Below are 18,536 nucleotides of genomic sequence, written 5' to 3' on the forward strand. Positions count from 1 at the left end.
GTCATAATAAAGTTTGATGAACAGACATTGGTGTGGCATAAGTAAAGGAAATGGAGTAACTGGGTTCAATATCAACAGCATTTGTTAGACAAGTTCCATAAATATTGTAAAGTGCAAGTTTGCATGTTTGTTTCTGATCCTTAAAAAACAGACATTGGTTTGGCATAGTAAGTGTAACAGTTCATCAATTCAAGACAAAAAGGTGATATGACTTGTCACTTGTACAGTGTCAATGGGTTCATCAACAGCATCTGTTATTTACAGTTCACAGAAAGGTTTCAGCCCCAATGAAGAGATTAAATAAAAAGGAATTAAGAAACATTTTAGAAACTGATCTGATTTTCATCCGTGAAAAAGGTTCGTTAACAAATATTTTTCATCATAGTCTTAGTCAACGAAATTCACACTGACACACACACACACACACACACACACACACACACACACATACATACATACATACATACATACACAGAAAGAGAAACCGAGGGAGCAGCAAATGAAGGGGGATCAGCAAAGATGAAGATGCAACAAAGAGAAGGCAAGAGAAGGAACACACACACAAACACATACAAACACACACAGAGGAGTGTGTGGCTCTCCTCTCCTGCAGGATTAGGAGATCATGTGATCTGGCACAGGAACACTAAGGAGTCAGGCCAAACCCTAAACCCAGGATAGAGGGGCTCAGTGAATGTGGAGTGGAACGTGTGCAGGTGGGTGAGTGTGTTAGAGGAGACGCTGTAGAAGGACAGAGTGCCTGCTGGCCAGTCCAGGTACACTCCTACTCTGCTGGAGGAGGGGACAGGTATGGCAGTCTCCTTATTATTGTGCCAGGCAGAGTAACTGTTACTAGAGCACTCCAGTCTCCAGGACTTGGCATTACATCCAAACACCGTTTCTTCTTTCTCTCCTTTCCTCTTGGTGCCTTTATAGGCCACTGCTATAGCAGCATCACCACTCCACTCAGCCTCCCAATAGCAGCGTTCAGACAGACCCTCTATACACAGCACCTGAGGGTAGAAGTAGTCAAATCTCTCTGGGTGGTCAGGATACGGCTGCTTCTCACTCACACGTGTCACCTTTCTGTTCCCCTCAGAGAAATAGAGATATCTTTGTGCTGTGTTTGGGTCCAGTGTGAGCTCACAGGCATCTGCACACAAGAGAAGAGGAGAGAAGAGAGAACATCCTCATCAGAACATAGGGTAGGAAAGGACATGTTAACAACACACACACACACACACAGGCTTACAGGAGCAGGAACAACAGATGAGGGGGGGTAATACTGCACAGAGGAGACATGATAAGGAACACACAGACACACACACAGACAGACAGACACACACACAGACAGACACACACACACACACACACACACACACACACACACACACACACAAATAGACAGACACACACACACAGAGTAAGCAGCAAACAGGAACAGAGGGGTGGGTAGTGCTGCACAGAGGAGACATGACAAGGAACAAACAATCACACACACACACACACACACACACACACACACACACACACACACAAACTATGAGACATACAGTCTCACATTCACACTCACACGCGCAGACGGACACACAAACAGGAAAACACACACTCAAACATACAAACAGCCTTAAAGTGCAGATGTGCAAACACACACACACTAAGAGACAAACAGTCTCGCATTCACACTCACAACACTCACGCAGACTCACACTCACACAAACACGTACACACACTCACACAAACAGACGGACACAAAAAGAGGAAAACACACAAACTCAGCCATACTGTAAATGTGCAGATGTGCACGCACACACACCCAGACACACCCAAACACACTCACTTTCCCTACTTTGTGCACTTTTGTTGTTTTTCGGTTCTACAAGTACATAACTGTCGTATGACCGTATGACTCTCCTGGACATCAGAAGCAGTGTAACGATTAATATAAATTTAAAGGTGCTCTAACAGATGTCATACGTTTTTTAGACTAAAACATTTTTTGTCACTTGTGCAAACATCACCTCACCATCCGCTAGCTGCCTGTGTCTTAAAAAAAACGCGATATCTGTGGATAACCTAGGCTCCAAAAACAGCCACAAAACAACTATGGCAAACCTTGCCCATAAAAACATAACAAACTGTTCCAGCAAATCACCGACAAGATGCGTGTTTAGGAGAGTTTCAATTGCACGAGAGGGGGAGGGGGCGGGATGGCGAGCTAGCTTTGTTGAACGTCAACAGAAGTGAATTTACCCAGCGTCACTTAGAGCGCCTTTAATGGGATTACCTGTGGATATTGTTTGTAACTCCACAAGCGGATCGGGCAACAGGACTACTCATCAGCGCAGGAGGGGGAGATGAGGCGGCGTCCAACCCGGCCTCCCATCCCTACCTTACTGCTGGCTAATCTGCAGTCCATGGAAATCAAACTGGATGAGCTCCACTGTCGCATCGGCTCATGCAGGGACTTGCGGAGTGCAGTGTACTCTGTTCCACCGAGACCTGGCTTGGCCCAAACACTCCGGACAGAGCCATACAACCTGATGGGTTCTCTGTGAACCGTTCAGATCGTAACACTGAGACTACAGGCAAAACAAAATGAGGTGGTCTCTTTTTTTTTATAAACAAGTCTTGCTGCACGAACGCGCAAACAATCTCAGTCATGTACCCCAGTTTTGGAGTATCTGATTATCCTTCCATTGATTAGCCTTCCATTTTACCTGCCAAGACAGTTTCCTTCTGTACTGCTCACAGCTGGTACATTCCACCAGACATCCCTGCTGCAGTGGCACTTGATGAACTGTATGTTGCCATCTGCAAACAAGAGAGTCAGCACCAGGAAGCAATCCCCATCATAACGGGTGACATCAATCACTGCAACCTGAAAACAGTCCTTTCCAAGTATCACCAGCATGTCACCTGTTCCACCAGGGGCGATCTGACCCTTGACCACTGCTTCACCCCACTGAAAGACTCATACAGGTCTGTATTCCACCCACACTTTGGTAAATTGGACCATTTGTTGGTGCTCCTTCTGCCAGCCTACAAACCGAAGCTAAAGCGTGAGCAACCGGCAGTGAGAAGTGCAATGCTGGTCTGCAGAACACAAGTCTGAACTTCAGGATTGCTTTGACACGGTCAGATAGGAACTCAAGGTAAGCGCTCAGAAGACAGACGGCTAAAAACAGTATGGGAAGAAGTTGGAGAATGACTCCAGCGACTGTGACCCCCGTCGCCAGTGGAGGGGACTGCACAGACTAGAAAGTGACACCAGCTCTGCTTACGGACACCCCCGCCTCGCTTCCAGAAGAACTGAATAAATTCTATGTTCGTTTTGAGTCTCGTGACTCTTACCTGGTGGATGAAGATGCGCTTCCAGTGGAAGAAGACATTTTACAGATGTCGGAGGCTGAGGTCAACAAAACTTAAACGGGTAAAAATTTGCAAGGCCCTGATGGCATCCTGTCTTGTGTCCTCAAGACGTGCGCCCTCAGCTGTCACAAGTCTACTGAATGACTACCGGCCCATCGCTCTAATCTCCGTGGTGATGAAGTGCCTGGAGAGACTGGTTGCAGCCTACATCAACACACACCACCCTGCTTTCCTGGACCAACTGCAGTTTACATACAAGTACAACAGATTCCTGGATGATGCCATCCCCATCGCCTTGCATACTGCCCTAGCTCACCTGGACAAGAAAACGCCTATGTCAGGATGCTGTTCATTGACTACAACTCTGCCATTAACACTGATGTGCCATCAAAACTAGTGTTAAAGCTCAGAGACCTGGGTCTGAGCAGCCCCATATGCAGCTGGGTGCTGGACTTCTGACCAATAGGCTCTAGTCAGTGAAAATTGGCAACAGGAAATCATCAACGCTGATCCTCAACACCGGTGTTCCATAAGGCTGTTGCCTCAGTCCTCTGCTGTACAGTCTGTTCACTCATGACTGTGTGGCAAAGCATTAAAAAACAACAGTATCATCAAGTTTGCAGATGATACTACAGTGATTGGCCTCATTAGCAACAACAATGAGGCCTCCTACAGAAAGGAGGTGAGACATGACTGTATGGTGTGCCAAAAACAACAACAACCTCTCCCTGAAAGACATCAAGACTAAAGAGATAGTCATCGACTTCAGGAAGAAAGGTGGCAATCAGGTCCCTCTCTGCATCAATGATTCACCTGTGGAAATGGTCAGCAGTTTTTGGTTCCTGGGCATACAGATCACCGACTCCCTCTCATGGTCTCTGCTCCACCGGTATCCTCAAGAAGGCACAGCAGAGACTGTTGTTTCTGAGGAGGCTAAAGAGCTTTGGGGTGGGAACAAAAACTCTGACGAACTTTTACCACTGCACCAGAGCGTCCTGACTGGATGCATCACAGTGTGGCTAGAGAACCTGTCGGCTCACCATCTCAGACTACTGTCAAGGACTGTCAGGACTGCATCCAAAATGATTGGGGCTGACCTCTTTCAACTTCAAACAATTTACTCCACACATTATCAGAGAAGGGCTGAGTCCATCATCAAGGATGCCAGCCACCCAGCTCACTCCCTCTCCTCTCTGCTTCCCTCTGGTAAGCACTACCGGAGCATTACCACCCACACCACATGATTCAGTGAAAGTTATTTCAGATATATTTTTTTTTAACAAGCTGCACACATACATTCACATTAATCATATGTATGACACATACACACACAGTAGACATATGTACACATGCATGCACATGCACACACACAGAAGCACATGCATGCACACACATGCACACACACACACACACACACACACACACACACACACACACACACACACACACACACACACACACACACGTACACGCACACATGCACACAATTCAAGAATTTCTCAGAATTATGAACAGATACCAGTGAGAATTGAGTGTACATAATGCAATTCAGTGAGACAGTTAAGTATAAGTATAGGTGTGTGCTGAGTGTGTTTCACTAATTCACGGATTGGGATAAATGCAGAGACCGAATTTCCCTCACGGGATCCAACGAGTATATATAAATACTATATACACCCTCACACACATACACCCACACATACAAACACACCTACATACACAAACACACACACAAAAAAACTAACTGATATGAAGGCACACACACTTAATAAACACACATATACACAAAACAACCACATACTCTGCACACACTCAATTACAAACACAAAAAAGGAACAAAATAGGAAATTAACACAATTTGACAAACGTGACTTATTTATGTGGAAAAAAGGTGCTGGACTGGGCGGCGGTCATATTTCGTACCGCTCTGCGGTACATCTAGTTATTTACCCTTTTATCCTTGCACTACTGCAACTGTGGCATAAGAAATTCGCTGTATTGCAAAATACCGGTATATGTAACAATAAAACTTGAAACAAACACACAAACTCACACAAACAGACTGACACACAAGAAAACACACACACACACACACTCAAATACACACAAATGTAGGGATGCACGATATATCGGCGGCCGATATATTATTAGCCGATAAGTGAAAAATTTTAAATATTATTATCGATCCGATAACAGAATTCTGGCCGATAATTTGCGCCAATATTTTTTTAAGTCCTAATTTACTGTAGGCCTAAGTAAGGTCCGTCTGGCTACACTGAGCTTGGTTGGCTATACTTTTTCCTCAATATAATGTCAGCGGTGTGAATGTATTTCACCACTCTAACAAAATCTGTGGATATGCGTTAATTTGGGAATCTGTGCATCTCAAAATCCTCTCGTGATTAACCTTAACAGAGCGGAGCTCAGCCCTATCTAGAGCCGTCTTGTGCTGGTGTGTTTGCACTTTACCGCGCTGGTCGGGGAAACAAATAAACAAACTCGTTAGTGGGACGAGTACATAAGTAGGCCTAGTTCTAAGTTGTGTTTTAGTATTATATTTGCATTATATATAATTATATATAATATTAGAAATATGCTAACCATTCGTGCTTCAGTTCCAGACAGGTCATCATAATAAGTTATTAAAACCTTCGGGGCTAACTCCTTTCATTTCTGCTGCAGCAGGTTGTGCGCAACAGAGTAGACAGACATAAGATACAGTCTGAGGAGTTGCAGCTTTATTCAGTTACCCGCAGTTGAAACTAAACCTAAGTTACCTAACTAAACCTAAGTTACTCTGATTTGGTCGCTATATTGTAGCTTATTCCAAGCTGAGTCGTTTATGAGTGTTTAGTCCTAAATGAAAACGATTCAAACTCTCTAGCCACTCACTCGCAATTCACTGAGGTCAGGTTCACTTAAAGGAGCCACACATACTGTAGGGCTAGGCTACTGTTATGTTGTTGACTGCCATACTATTGAGGACTATTATGAGTTCTGTCCATCATTTGGTGGTAGGTAAAATTACTGCAATAGAATTATGCTTATTAAATGCTTTCCCCAAATCACTTTTCACTTTTTTTTCAAGAGTAATATTATCGGTTATCGTATCGGTATCAGCCACAACAAACCAATAAATATCGGTTATCGTTATCGGCCCTAAAATTCCATATCGGTGCATCTCTACTCAAATGCGCAGACAAACACAGCCACCAAACACAGCCACCATCTCCACCATTATAACTTATACACTACCCAACAAGTCTGCAGTTACTTTGAATTTAAAACATATACTACATGAGTTTGAATAGGAAATACAGTAGCTGGAATCAAAATAAAAAAGTAATTTACAGTAATATTTCATTAAATATTTAATTTCATAATATATAATTGAAATAATAATCCACTAATAATCCAATAATTCAAATTGTGCTTGTTTTTTCTATCCTCTCATTCTATTCTTTTCTTCCACTCTAACTTGAGACTCTCCACATGTCAATCTGTCTCTGTTCTCAGGGGCCTCTCATGTGTCATGCCGTACTAGTTCTCCTTCTTTCTTTGTCTGCCATCCCTCTGATGTCTGGCTACTGGAACATGCCAACATGTCAATCTGTCTCTGTTCTCTCTCTGTCACTATGATTCAGTGTGTTTCTGCAGGACGCCACAGACCCCCACACATGCTCTAAAGGCCTTTCACATACTGTGGTGGCCTACGCCACAGTGACATAGCTGCTTAATAAAGAACACTTCAACATCATTAGTAGATCAGTACAACACTCAACAGTAGATCAACACTTACATTTTCTCAGTTCTCCACGGGCATGTCTATAAAGGAAAGAGAGAGAGAGAGAGAGAGAGAGATAGATAGAGAGAAAGAGGGAGAGAGAGTGAATATCAGAACATTAGCTCTCCACTCTGTAATCGTCAGCATCATGTGAAATGTTCTTTTAATAGTAATATTTAAAAAAAATCAAAAATTACATCGAATCGAGGATTTGGAGAATCGTGACACCCCTACTAATGAGGGGTATTATGTACCATCACCCTCACAACAAAGTTCAGAATAAACCTACAGGGTCACTGACAGCAAGACTTTAAGTGGCTCATTGCTCTTAATACACAGTGGGCCAGATGTACGTACATTTGCGAACTTAGCGTTATCAGCGCCATGGACAAACGCAATCAGACCCAAGTTTCCGTCGTATTTATCAAACTCTCAATCCATAGTGTAAACCTCCTTTCTCTGCCTTTCTCTGCCCATTACAGCAATTTACGAACATCCACAACTGAACGGCAGAGCCTAAATACTAGCGCAGTTGAATGAAGTTAACTGATGACGACATTGAAAAGAATCAAACGTTCATGAAATAATGCCATACATGATAAGGTCAATAAGCAGGGATAGAATGAAGATCAGTAGTTCTACTCAAACTACTTGTGCACGTAGGCTATGGAAGTAGGAAAGTTTAAGACGTGAATGACGTGAAAGTAAGACATTCGAAAGGCCAACGAAAGTTAAGGTTGCTTTAGATAGTACTACTTACAAAACTGGTGTTCTAAATAGTGATTCTGTTGTCTTTGAAAGGTTCTCTTATTGAGGCATTGAACTGCAATTTGGATTAACACCTGCTTTTACAAGGCGGAAGTATTTAGGCGCAGAATAGACGTGCGCTTTCACGAGCAGTCTTTGTACATACCGCTGAATACATAATTAGGCGCTATTTAAGCTTCCCCTCCCATCTCTTTACGGTAAACTCTCACTTTCCTCTGGATCCTCCCATGAATGCATATGCATGACACGAAAAACGCAATGTGCCATTTTCAGCTCCCACGACAGGCAGTTTGCGCTTTAACATATTTGCCGCCTGTTTGTACATACCTCGCAATGATTTTACACACACGTTGCGAAACAAATAGGCCTATGCCTGAAGTGGGCGCAAAAGCGTTCAGTACATTTGGCCCAGTATCTTTATATATGTATATCTACCCAGCAGTACATGTGGGTGAGGAGTGTGTTGAGTGTCATTGTAGTCATGTCAGAGTCAGGTCTAATGTCAATGCAGTTTCATTAATAGTTTGGAGTTAGATGACTACGATGTACTCTGAAAACATTCACCATCTGTGCCTGCTAAGTCACTAACAACAAGGCTTTGTGTGGCCTATTACTCGTATAACACAGCAACGCCATTGTGTAGCCATTTTAAACATTTTAAGTTGGTGAAGATTATTGTCTAGTAATAATGGTAGAATTTACTTCTGCTACAACATGAATACATTTATTTTATTCTAAAACCCTTCATTTCCCTTAAAAACCCTGTTTCGGGGGCTTTTATTTTGAAACCGTTCCAACCGCAAGGTTGTAATGTAAACAGAACTAACATTAGGCTAAAACAGAGACGTGAACATAGTGAAATGAAACAACACAGAATGATAATTTGATTGTTTCAGCACACTCCGAAGAGACCCAAGGTTAGTGTTCATGGAATATGTACTTATCAATGTGCATTTTAAGCCTTAAAGTAACTTTGGACTGTAACTAGATCACATTTTCACTTGCTAAGTTGAGTAGGCTAAGTTAGTTTTAATTGACATGAATGAATGAATACTTCCACACCGGTGATTTCAAAGTAGCAAGAGGAGCTTTGATTTCGGTAGGTTGATGTGTAGGCCTATATTTTAACTGGCTGCAGCCTAACATTAGAGGAGGGTTGACGCTGCAGTTCAGCACGTACGTGTGTGTGTGTGTTTGTGCGTCATTAGTCACCTAATTACAAACAATTCACTATTTCACAATCCGAAATTTGTATATAAAGACATGTCGCAAGAAGGCGAGGTAAAGCATGTTTGGCGAGGTCTCTGACGAGGGTCCAGGTTGCATGATCCCACAAAGTGTTTTGTGGGATCATGCAAGAGTCAACTGCACAGGAGTTCTTAACTAAGGAAAATTCTGTCACGCTCCTCCTGAACTTCCGTTTGCAAACACAATTTAATGAATATAATGAAATTGCAACTTCAATTACATCAATATGTTATAATGTATCACTGACTCAGCCATATCAGACATTAGACTGGACTCTGACATAACTACGATGACTCAACACACTCTACACCTAACCCATATTTACTGCTGGGTAGAAAAAAAACACTGATATAATGTTGTGTGGTGAACATACTGGTACTGAAACCACATCTCAAAGACACTGTTTAAAAGCCTGAGAAGGAAAAGGAAAGTCAAACACAAACCTCAATGTCTGCAGCTTACAGTTAATGTCATCTTTCAGTGCACTTGAAAGATGAATTCCAGTGATGTTCATGTAATTATCACTCAGGTCCATTTCTGTCAGGGAGACCAAGTGCTGCACAGCAGAGGCTACAATCTCACAGGATTCCTCTGTCAGTTTACAACCAGCAAGTCTACATAGAATGACAAAGACAAAGTGCAAAAGGCAGATAGGAATTATATCATTTAATTTAATCACTTCTATAATCACAATGATGTTAAAGTCCATATAAAATCATAACATATGTTAGGAATAGTGGCAAAAAAAATACTATTATTATACAGTATATCCAAAGTGTGAATGTATAAATAAGGCATCTATGAACTCTGTCTTTCAGAGTATTACTGACCTCAGTTTCTCCAGTTGGCAGTTTGGGTTTCTAAGACCAGAGAACAGCTTCTCTTCTGATGTTTGCAGATCACAGCCACTCATATCTAACTCACTCAGTTGAGAAATATATGACTGCAGAACTGAGACCACAACCTCAGAGGAGCTGTGTTTGAGTCTACAGCTGATGAGTCTACAGTGAGAGAGGAAAACACTGTAAGCAATGTCCTCTATACTCCTTACATACCCAAATATGAAATGCCAGTGACTAAAAAGATGGACAGCTTTTGCTGTGCAAAATACAGACCTCACTTTACAGTCTTGATTCAGTGATTGATGGAGCAGTTCTTCTCCACAGTCCTGAAGCTCACTGTCACTGATGTCCAGCTCTCTTAGGTGGGAGTTTGCCCACTGCAGAGTCAAGGCCAGAAACCTTCCTCTCAGTTTACAGCCAACAAATCTGTACAAACATAAACCATGTAACAGAATCACAGAGAGTGAAATCAGAGACCAATCAAGAGTGAAACACAGATGTTGTTATTGTCTGGTTAATACACTCTATAGTTAACAGTGCTCCATATGGGACACATTAGGATTAGGAGGGAGTGTTATACTAATCAATCAGGTCTGTGACCAACTCTCTCACACCATTGGCACAACTACAAAAGACAATGTTTCTCAAATTCATGCTGTGATTTCAGAATATGTGAATGTGTACTGACCTCAGTTTTTCAAGCTGGCAGTCTGGGTTTCTAAGACCAGAGAGCAGCTTCTCTTCTGATGTTTGCAGATCACGGCTACTCATGTCCAACTCACTCAGTTGAGAAATATATGACTGCAGAACTGAGACCACAACCTCACAGGAGCTGTATTTGAGTCTACAGCCGGTAAGTCTATAGCAAAAGAGGAAAACACTGTAAGCAACATGTAATCTAGAACTAACAGTAGGGTCACATGGGATCATGTTTTGTTGCCCTGTCAGATTGTACTGAGAGACAGTGCAAAATCTAGTTAATAATCTAGTCTTTAATTAAGATATGGGCACAGTGCCAGTTTTTTTTAAGTTTGAAATAGCCTGCTATTATATATTTTATTTGATACTCATTATTATTTTGTTTAGGACTATTGTAATAATCAGAACAGAGAAGAAAATGTATTGCAATTTTATGCTACTTATTTTGTGGTAGAAATATCGGTATCGGTACTCGGTATCGGCAAGTACACAAATGTAAATACTTGTACTCGTATCGGTTTGAAAAAAATGGTATCGGGACATCGCTACATAATGCTCTACAAAATGTAGACTTTGCACGTGCACGCTTAGTCACACACACACACACAGTCATTTTGTGGTAAATTCCCATTGAAAAAGGCCTAAGTAACACTCTGCAGTACGAACTCAATGTCCTAAATAACACTACGCAGTAAGAACCAAATGTCCTGTTCCACTAACAGTCATGTACTCACATATATGCCAAAAAGTACCTAAGGCCACTGAACAGTTAGAAAACCAGCACATAAACATGATAAAAGAAGCCAACATTAGAACAGTAGCCCCTAGTAAAAGAGGAACAGAGACCAACGTAAAAGAGGATTGGCCCATCAGCATGTCAATCATATGCTGATGGGAGGAACATTGACTTCAGATTGGACATGTGACGTATGGAAACTAGGAGGACCTGAGACATTGTGCTTCGCGCATAAGGCGAGGCACAGCAGTTTAGGACTTCAGATCGTGCACACCTTCTTGTGGGAACTGCTTATCTGCAGATACCTTTGATTCACTTTACTGCTTAGAGGTACTTGGTCAGACTTTGTCAGGCTTGGTCCATTGTCAGTACTTGTGAATTAAAACTTTGTGATCAACGGCAGCTCTCTTTAGTCTCAACGTCTCTTCTTGGATCGGGTTTTACCAGAGTGCTAATTGGAGGTTTATTGGATGGCTTTCTGGATTTTCCACCACAATTTCATTGTAAAGTCTTTGGAAAAAACAGCTGGTTGGTTTCTGTCCAACTGTATGCAGTGGTGGTAGTTTGCTTTGTTTTTTGTTTGTGTATTGTATATTGTATTCACAACAGCAAATTATTCGGAAAAAAACAAGATTTTGGGTTCCAATATAGCTTACATGTTTGCTGTGTATATATTTCAACGTCTCTCTGAAGATTAGTCCAGCAGCGCCCCCGCTAGCTTAGCAAAGTGAATGGAATTTTGTCACCGGATAGCATGTCGTGAGTAGAAGTAAGCCAACAAAATTACTTTTTGTCAGTAAGTACTTTTTACTTCTACCTAATTACTTCTTGTGGCCTGCATATTCACGAGTACAAATGGCAATGTAAATTAAGACGAGGCGATTTACTACGCAGATATTGACTTGGGATATTGGGGGGAAGCACAGATGAAGCACTGCTACTTTCGTAGTCTTCCTAGTGTCTCTAGTAGCCTATGTTATCTCACACAATGTTTCGGTAATTTAGGCTACATAAAAGGTTAGATAGTGATGGATATGAAAATTATTTTTATCAACTAGTAGGTCTAGCCTATTATACAGAGGAGACACTGATTCATAACATCTGACTAACTAACACTGTGTGGGCAGGTGACGTTCCAAGCCTGGACTTTTGAATAATATTCAAAGAAAGGTTATTCGGAATGATACATACGTGACACAAATTCTTGCTTTTGAGATGTTCTTATAATATTTTGTGTTTCAAATTGCAGGAGATCTGTTACATTTTGGATTTTGTGTGAGCAACAATTAGATCTGTGCGTAGAGTTTTGAAAATGTGTGTAAGCAGTTGTTAAAAACTGTTTGAGCAAGCACCAACCTCTGTGCAATGTGCAAAGAAGTACTGACCTCACTTTACAGTCTTGATTCAGTGGCTGTTGGAGCAGTTTTCCTCCACAGTCCTGAAGCTCACTGTCACTCATGTCCAGCTCTCTTAGGTGTGAGTTTGCCCCCTGGTGAGCCAAGGCTAAAAATCTTCCCCTCAGTTTACAGCCAACAAGTCTGTAAAAAAATCAGCCATGTAAAACAGAATCACAAATACTGAAATCAAAGATGATACATCTACCAAGTGTAAAGCGACAATGCTTGTATTGTCTGGTTAAAGGTGCTCAAAGCGATTTCTAAGCTAAAAATTTTTTGTCACATACTGCAAACATCACCTCACCATCCGCTAGCTACCTGTGCCCCGAATACACTGTAAAAAATGCGGTCTCTGTGTACAGCCCAGGCTCCAAAAACGGCAACAAAAAAAACTTGGTCCAGCCTGGACCATAAAAACATAACAAACTGTTCCAGCCAATCACCTATAGGAGAGTTTCAATTGCATGGGAGGGAGTAGCTGTTTTGTTTGAACGTCAAGTGGCATTACCCAAAATCGCTTAGAGCACCTTTAACACAGTCTACTTTTGATACCAGTGTCTGACAAACAGTCAACAATATTTCTGACCTTAGTTTTTCCAGTTTGCAGTTTGGACTCTGTAGAGCAGAGTCCAGCTTTTCTCCTATCATCTGCAGGTCATTCTGACTCAGGTCCAGCTCTCTTAAGGGGCAGTTTTCAGACTGCAGAGCTGAGGCCACAATCTCACAGGACTTCTCTGTTAGATTACAGCCAGCAAGTCTGCAAGAGAGGCAAAAGAGTATAAAAAGGTTAAGTGTCATGTTTAAATCTGCAGGAAAAGTGAGAGTAAAACACTGATGCTGTTATTTTAGTTTTATATTATTTAGTTTTATATTAGTTAACACATTCTTCTTTTAATAGTGTGTGGCTGTCAACTAGTGATCGACTGATATATCGGGCCGATATTTGCGTTTTTTACGCGTGCTGCGTTCGCCAATAGTTTTTCCCGGTGTTACGTGGCAACTGACTCCCATGTTAACTGGCTGCGTTGATGACGTTTTACGATTGATGACGAGTCTTCGATAGATGTGGCCGCAGATTTGTCACTTTCTGATATAAACTAGAGACAAACAAATACAAATATACATGTCATGTTTAAATGTCAAAATTGTCTGTAGTACGCTACATGCACTGGACCATGAATGTCACCAAAAAATATATATACCTAAATAGCATATTATTAACTCCATGGGTATCAAACAGCTACTAAATGAGAGTGTATGCATGATAACAAGTCTTCCACCTGCTTGCGCCACAAACCAGCTGCGATTATACAAAGTCAATTGTGCTGGAGTGCAAGATAGAGCCCTTTAGGTCAATATCACACCGAACTTCTCCTTTAAATGCGTTGACAGTTCATTGCTCCTGCCAAATGGATCGCCGAACGGGCAGTCCCCACCAGCGATGCCACAGCGAGGAGCGCGTTTCCCGTACAACTACGGAGGTTAGCTTTTTTGTTCAAGAGTCTGAATTTAAGTCGAGGTTTTGACAACAATATTCACATCGTTGGCTAAGTTTATCTTTTGTGCACATCATATTATCAGAGTCAGAATCAGCCTTTTTGGCCTGGTTTGCATAAACTAACAAGGAATCCCCCCACTCCATTAAAATCAAAGGCTACATATTCTCAACTAACTGGTCAAAAAGTGTGCACCTTATTATTATCTGCAAGTGTGTGACTTTGACTTACGTGCACGTGGCTGCAAATTGACTTTTAACTTATGTATTTTCTGCCTTAGTATAAGTGTGTAAGTATATATACTCTTTTGATCCCATGAGGGAAATTTGGTTTCTGCATTTATCCCAATCCATGAATTAGTGAAACACACTCAGCACACAGTGAACACACAGTGAGGTGAAACACACACTAATCCCGGTGCAGTGAGCTGCCTGCAACAACAGCGGCGCTCGGGGAGCAGTGAGGGGTTCGGTGCCTTGCTCAAGGGCACTTCAGCTGTGCCTACTGGTCGGGGTTTTAAACCGGCAACCCTCCGGTTACAAGTCCGAAGCGCTAACCAGTGGGCCACGGCTGTCCCAAAAGGCCTTTTAAAGTATGGATGTATGGTGGTTAGAAGTATAAATATCAATTAGAAACCTATATCTAATTATCATTATTAATTTGCCAACAAATAACTGGCGTCAGTGACGTCTTTGACATGAAGATCCCCGGAACTATGCTTCTACTATCATTCTACCACAGGTCGAGAGGTGTAGTTGTAACTACACAACTTACTACGCGATAGTGGTTGCGAATGTTTGTTGCTACTATGGTTTTGGGAAACACTAACGTAGTATAACGATGCATCGGACTATGTAAGTTCCACCACCATAGTTCAAACTATCGTTTTTGGAAACAGTTGGGTCGTACTTACATAGTTTCAACCATGTTAGTTGCTAACGTAGTTTTGGCAAGTCACATGCTTTTGGGAAACGCACCCCAGAGCCGTATATATGGCTCTCTATATACGGCTCCATATACGGCTCTGGCCGCAGCGGACTTAAGCTGCCTCCTAGTGGTGACGGTTGTAATCCATTTCACGCAGCTGCGTGAAACACGCGGAGCGTGAGTGAAACAACAATTTCTAAATAGCACCCACTGTATATCATACAAGACAGAAACATTGAACATATTTTATTTATAAAAAACCCTGTAGATTATTGTAGATATGTTAAAATTATGATCAATAATAATCTAACAATGGCATTATTAAGTGAAGAGTACATGATGACTTGTTCAGGACTTGAAAAAGATTGGGACTTGGACTTGACTTGCCCCTCTCTGTCTTTACTTGGACTTGACTGCTAAGACTTGGGACTTACTTGTGACTTGCCAAAACAGTGACTTGGTCCCACCTCTGCTGGCTACCATGTTATCTTGGTACAGTTGCCCAAGCCATTTAGTAGGCCTTCAAAAGGATAAGTTTTACACATCTTTCACTAACTGAAAAACAGATCCATGTTAACTTGATTTAGCGCGTTTGTGGGAGCTTGAAATTGTTTTTGCCTGTGTCATTTAGGTCAGATTACATTACATTACATTACATTACATTTGGCTGACGCTTTTTTAACCAAAGCGACTAACAACATGGTAAACAGTAAGTTTTAGAACAATTCTCACAATTTTAGGACAGTTTAAAAAAAAAAAAAAAAAAAAAACACATTAGAGTACAGTAAGAATAAGTGCGTTGGTGAGTGCTGTATTTTAACAGATTACTTGTCAGTTTAAAACGGCTGGTGAGTGCTAGGATCAGTAAGACTTGTTGTAAGTGTTGCTATGAGAGTAGATGTTCTTTAAAGAGCTGGGTCTTCAGGAGTTTTTGAACGTGGAAAAGGATGTCCCCTGCCCTTGTAGGAACTGGCAGTGTGTTCCACCAACGAGGAACAACAGATGAGAAAAGTTTGGATTGGCTTGAGCGCACCGGTGGTAGAGCTAGGCGTCGTTCGTCAGAGGGCGCAGCGGTCTGGAGGTAGTGTAAGTCTGTATGAGGGCATTCAAGTAGGTGGGAGCAGAACCGAGACTACTTTGTAGGCAAGCGTTAGAGACTTGAATTTGATGCGGGCCGCCATAGGTAGCCAGTGTAGCTGGATGAGCAGCGGGGTAACATGTGCCCTTTTGGGTTAGTTGTAGACCAGGGCGCCGCCGCGTTCTGGATCATCTGAAGTGGTTTCACTGCGCAGGCTGGGAGACCTGTCAGGAGGGCATTGCAGTAGTCGAAATCGTGAGATGACTATTGCCTGAACCAGAAGTTGGGTAGCATCTTGAGTCAAGTAAGTCCTGATTTTCCGTTATGTTGTAGAGTGCTTGAACGGCATGACCGGGCGACTGAGGCAACATGATCTGAGAAGTTTAGTTGGTTGTCGAGAACAACTAGATTTCTTGCAGTCCTGGTCGTTGAAACAGACAGGGAGTCAAATTTGATGTTGATGTCGTGGTGTATGGTAGGTTTAGCTGGGATGACCAGCAGTTCAGTCTTTGAGAGGTTCAGCTGGAGGTGGTGTGCCTTCATCCACGTAGCTATGTCTGAAAGGCAATCCGAGATCCGTGCTGAAACCAGGGGGTCGTCAGGTGGAAAGGACAGATAGAGCTGTGTGTCGCCTGCATAGCAGTGGTATGAGAAGCCGTCGCGAACGGATAATCTGTCCCAAGGAGGTGGTGTAGATAGCAAAGAGGAGGGGCCCAGCACTGAGCCCTGGGGGGACCCCTGTGGTGAGATGGTGAGGTGCAGATAGCTGACCAAGCCATGATCGTTAAACAGCGTCCCTGTGAGGTAGGATTCAAACCAGGAGAGAGCAGCTCCGAGATTCCCATGTCAGCGAAGTATAGAGAGAAGGATACGGTGATTAACCGTGTCAAAGGCAACCGATAAGTCAAGCAGAATGAGTACTGATGACCGAAAGCGGTCGCCCTGGCTTGTTTTAAGGCTTCTGTTACAGACAGCAGAGCCGTTTGGTAGAGTGGCCGCTTTTGAACCCAGACTGATTTGGATCCAGAAGGTTGTTCTGTGAAAGGAAGTCAGACCTGTTTGGAGACTGCTCGTTCAATGCCTTTGGATAGGAAAGGCAGTAGTAAGACAGGGCGGTAGTTCTCGACTTTGAGCAGGGTTGAGAGAAGCTTTCTTAAATAACGGGTGTTACCGGGCCATTTTGAACGCTGTTGGAAATGTGCGGAGGTTAGCGAGGCATTGATCACATGTGTGATAGCTGGAGCGATGGTCGGGCTGATGGACTGAAGTAGGCTCGTAGGTATAGGGTCCAGCGAGCATGTGGTAGGGCGGCTGCATGTCAGGAGTCTGGACACTTCACTCTCGGAGAGAGGCGTGAATGCTGAAAAAGATGTTCCAGCAGTCCCTAGAGGTTGTAGGAGTGCGGTATCTGAGTCAGATCGTTGAGTGGGCATGTAGAGAATTGACTGCTGATTGCCGCCACTTTGTTTGTAAAAAAAAAAGGCGAGGGTATCTGCAGTAAGGCTGGATGGAGGAGGAGGCAGCTGAGGGTTGAGTAGCGATTTGAAGGTTGAGAAAAGTTTTCGAGTGTCTGTAGCGCTGTTGATTTTGTCATTGTAGAAAGCAGTCTTAGCAGCAGTGATGCTGGCTGAGAAGGAGGTCAGGAGTGTCTGGTAGTTTTGAGGTCGCCAGCTAGTTTGGATTTGTGCCATTTCCTCTCCGCTGCTCTGAGTTTGGTGCGCTGCGATCGGAGGGGTATCATTTAGCCATGGATGAGAATGTTTGGATCGAGCTGGTCTTGTGGTAAGAGGGCACAGCTCGTCTAGACACAAGGTCAGTGTGGAGCAGAGCCCGAGTCAGTGGCTTCATTGACCTCCAGAGAGGAGAAGGTGTTGAGTGGAGGTGGGACCGGAGGCAACCACAGAGGAGAAGTGCGTTGGAGACAGGTTCGGATGTTGCGAACGTGACCATCGGCTGAGGAGCCGAGGCTGTTCTGTCAGGCTGGCGTTGAACTGGATGAAGAAGTGGTCAGAAAGATGGAGAGGTGTCACCATGAGGGTGTCTGTGCTGCAGTTCCGAGTGAAAATCAAGTCAAGCTCTTTGCCAGCTTTGTGAGTCGGTGGGCTTTGAACCAGTTCGAGGTCAAAGGAGTGGACCAGGGCCAAAAAGTCCACTGAGCCTGGGGCATCTAAGTGGATGTTCATATCACG

At 42.9% G+C, this 18,536-nt stretch overlaps 1 protein-coding gene across 3 annotated transcripts in view; it reads right to left on the minus strand.

Moving 5' to 3' along the window:
* Positions 1-223: 223 nt before the first annotated feature.
* The window catches only part of LOC125298618 (NACHT, LRR and PYD domains-containing protein 12-like), a 47,923-nt gene continuing 29,610 nt past the window's right edge, over positions 224-18,536 (minus strand). For all 3 annotated transcript variants that reach the window (XM_048249414.1, XM_048249412.1, XM_048249411.1), the window contains 8 exons: positions 13,433-13,603; positions 12,835-12,987; positions 10,703-10,873; positions 10,288-10,440; positions 10,003-10,173; positions 9,616-9,786; positions 7,172-7,197; positions 224-1,153 (listed from right to left, as the gene is read on the minus strand). In XM_048249414.1, the coding sequence (XP_048105371.1) occupies positions 624-1,153; positions 7,172-7,197; positions 9,616-9,786; positions 10,003-10,173; positions 10,288-10,440; positions 10,703-10,873; positions 12,835-12,987; positions 13,433-13,603 (1,546 nt within the window). In that variant the 3' untranslated portion in view covers positions 224-623. The remainder of the gene's footprint in view (positions 1,154-7,171; positions 7,198-9,615; positions 9,787-10,002; positions 10,174-10,287; positions 10,441-10,702; positions 10,874-12,834; positions 12,988-13,432; positions 13,604-18,536) is intronic.

This window comes from Alosa alosa, chromosome 7 (genome assembly GCF_017589495.1).
Source record: "Alosa alosa isolate M-15738 ecotype Scorff River chromosome 7, AALO_Geno_1.1, whole genome shotgun sequence".
In the NCBI taxonomy this organism is placed as follows: domain Eukaryota; kingdom Metazoa; phylum Chordata; class Actinopteri; order Clupeiformes; family Clupeidae; genus Alosa; species Alosa alosa.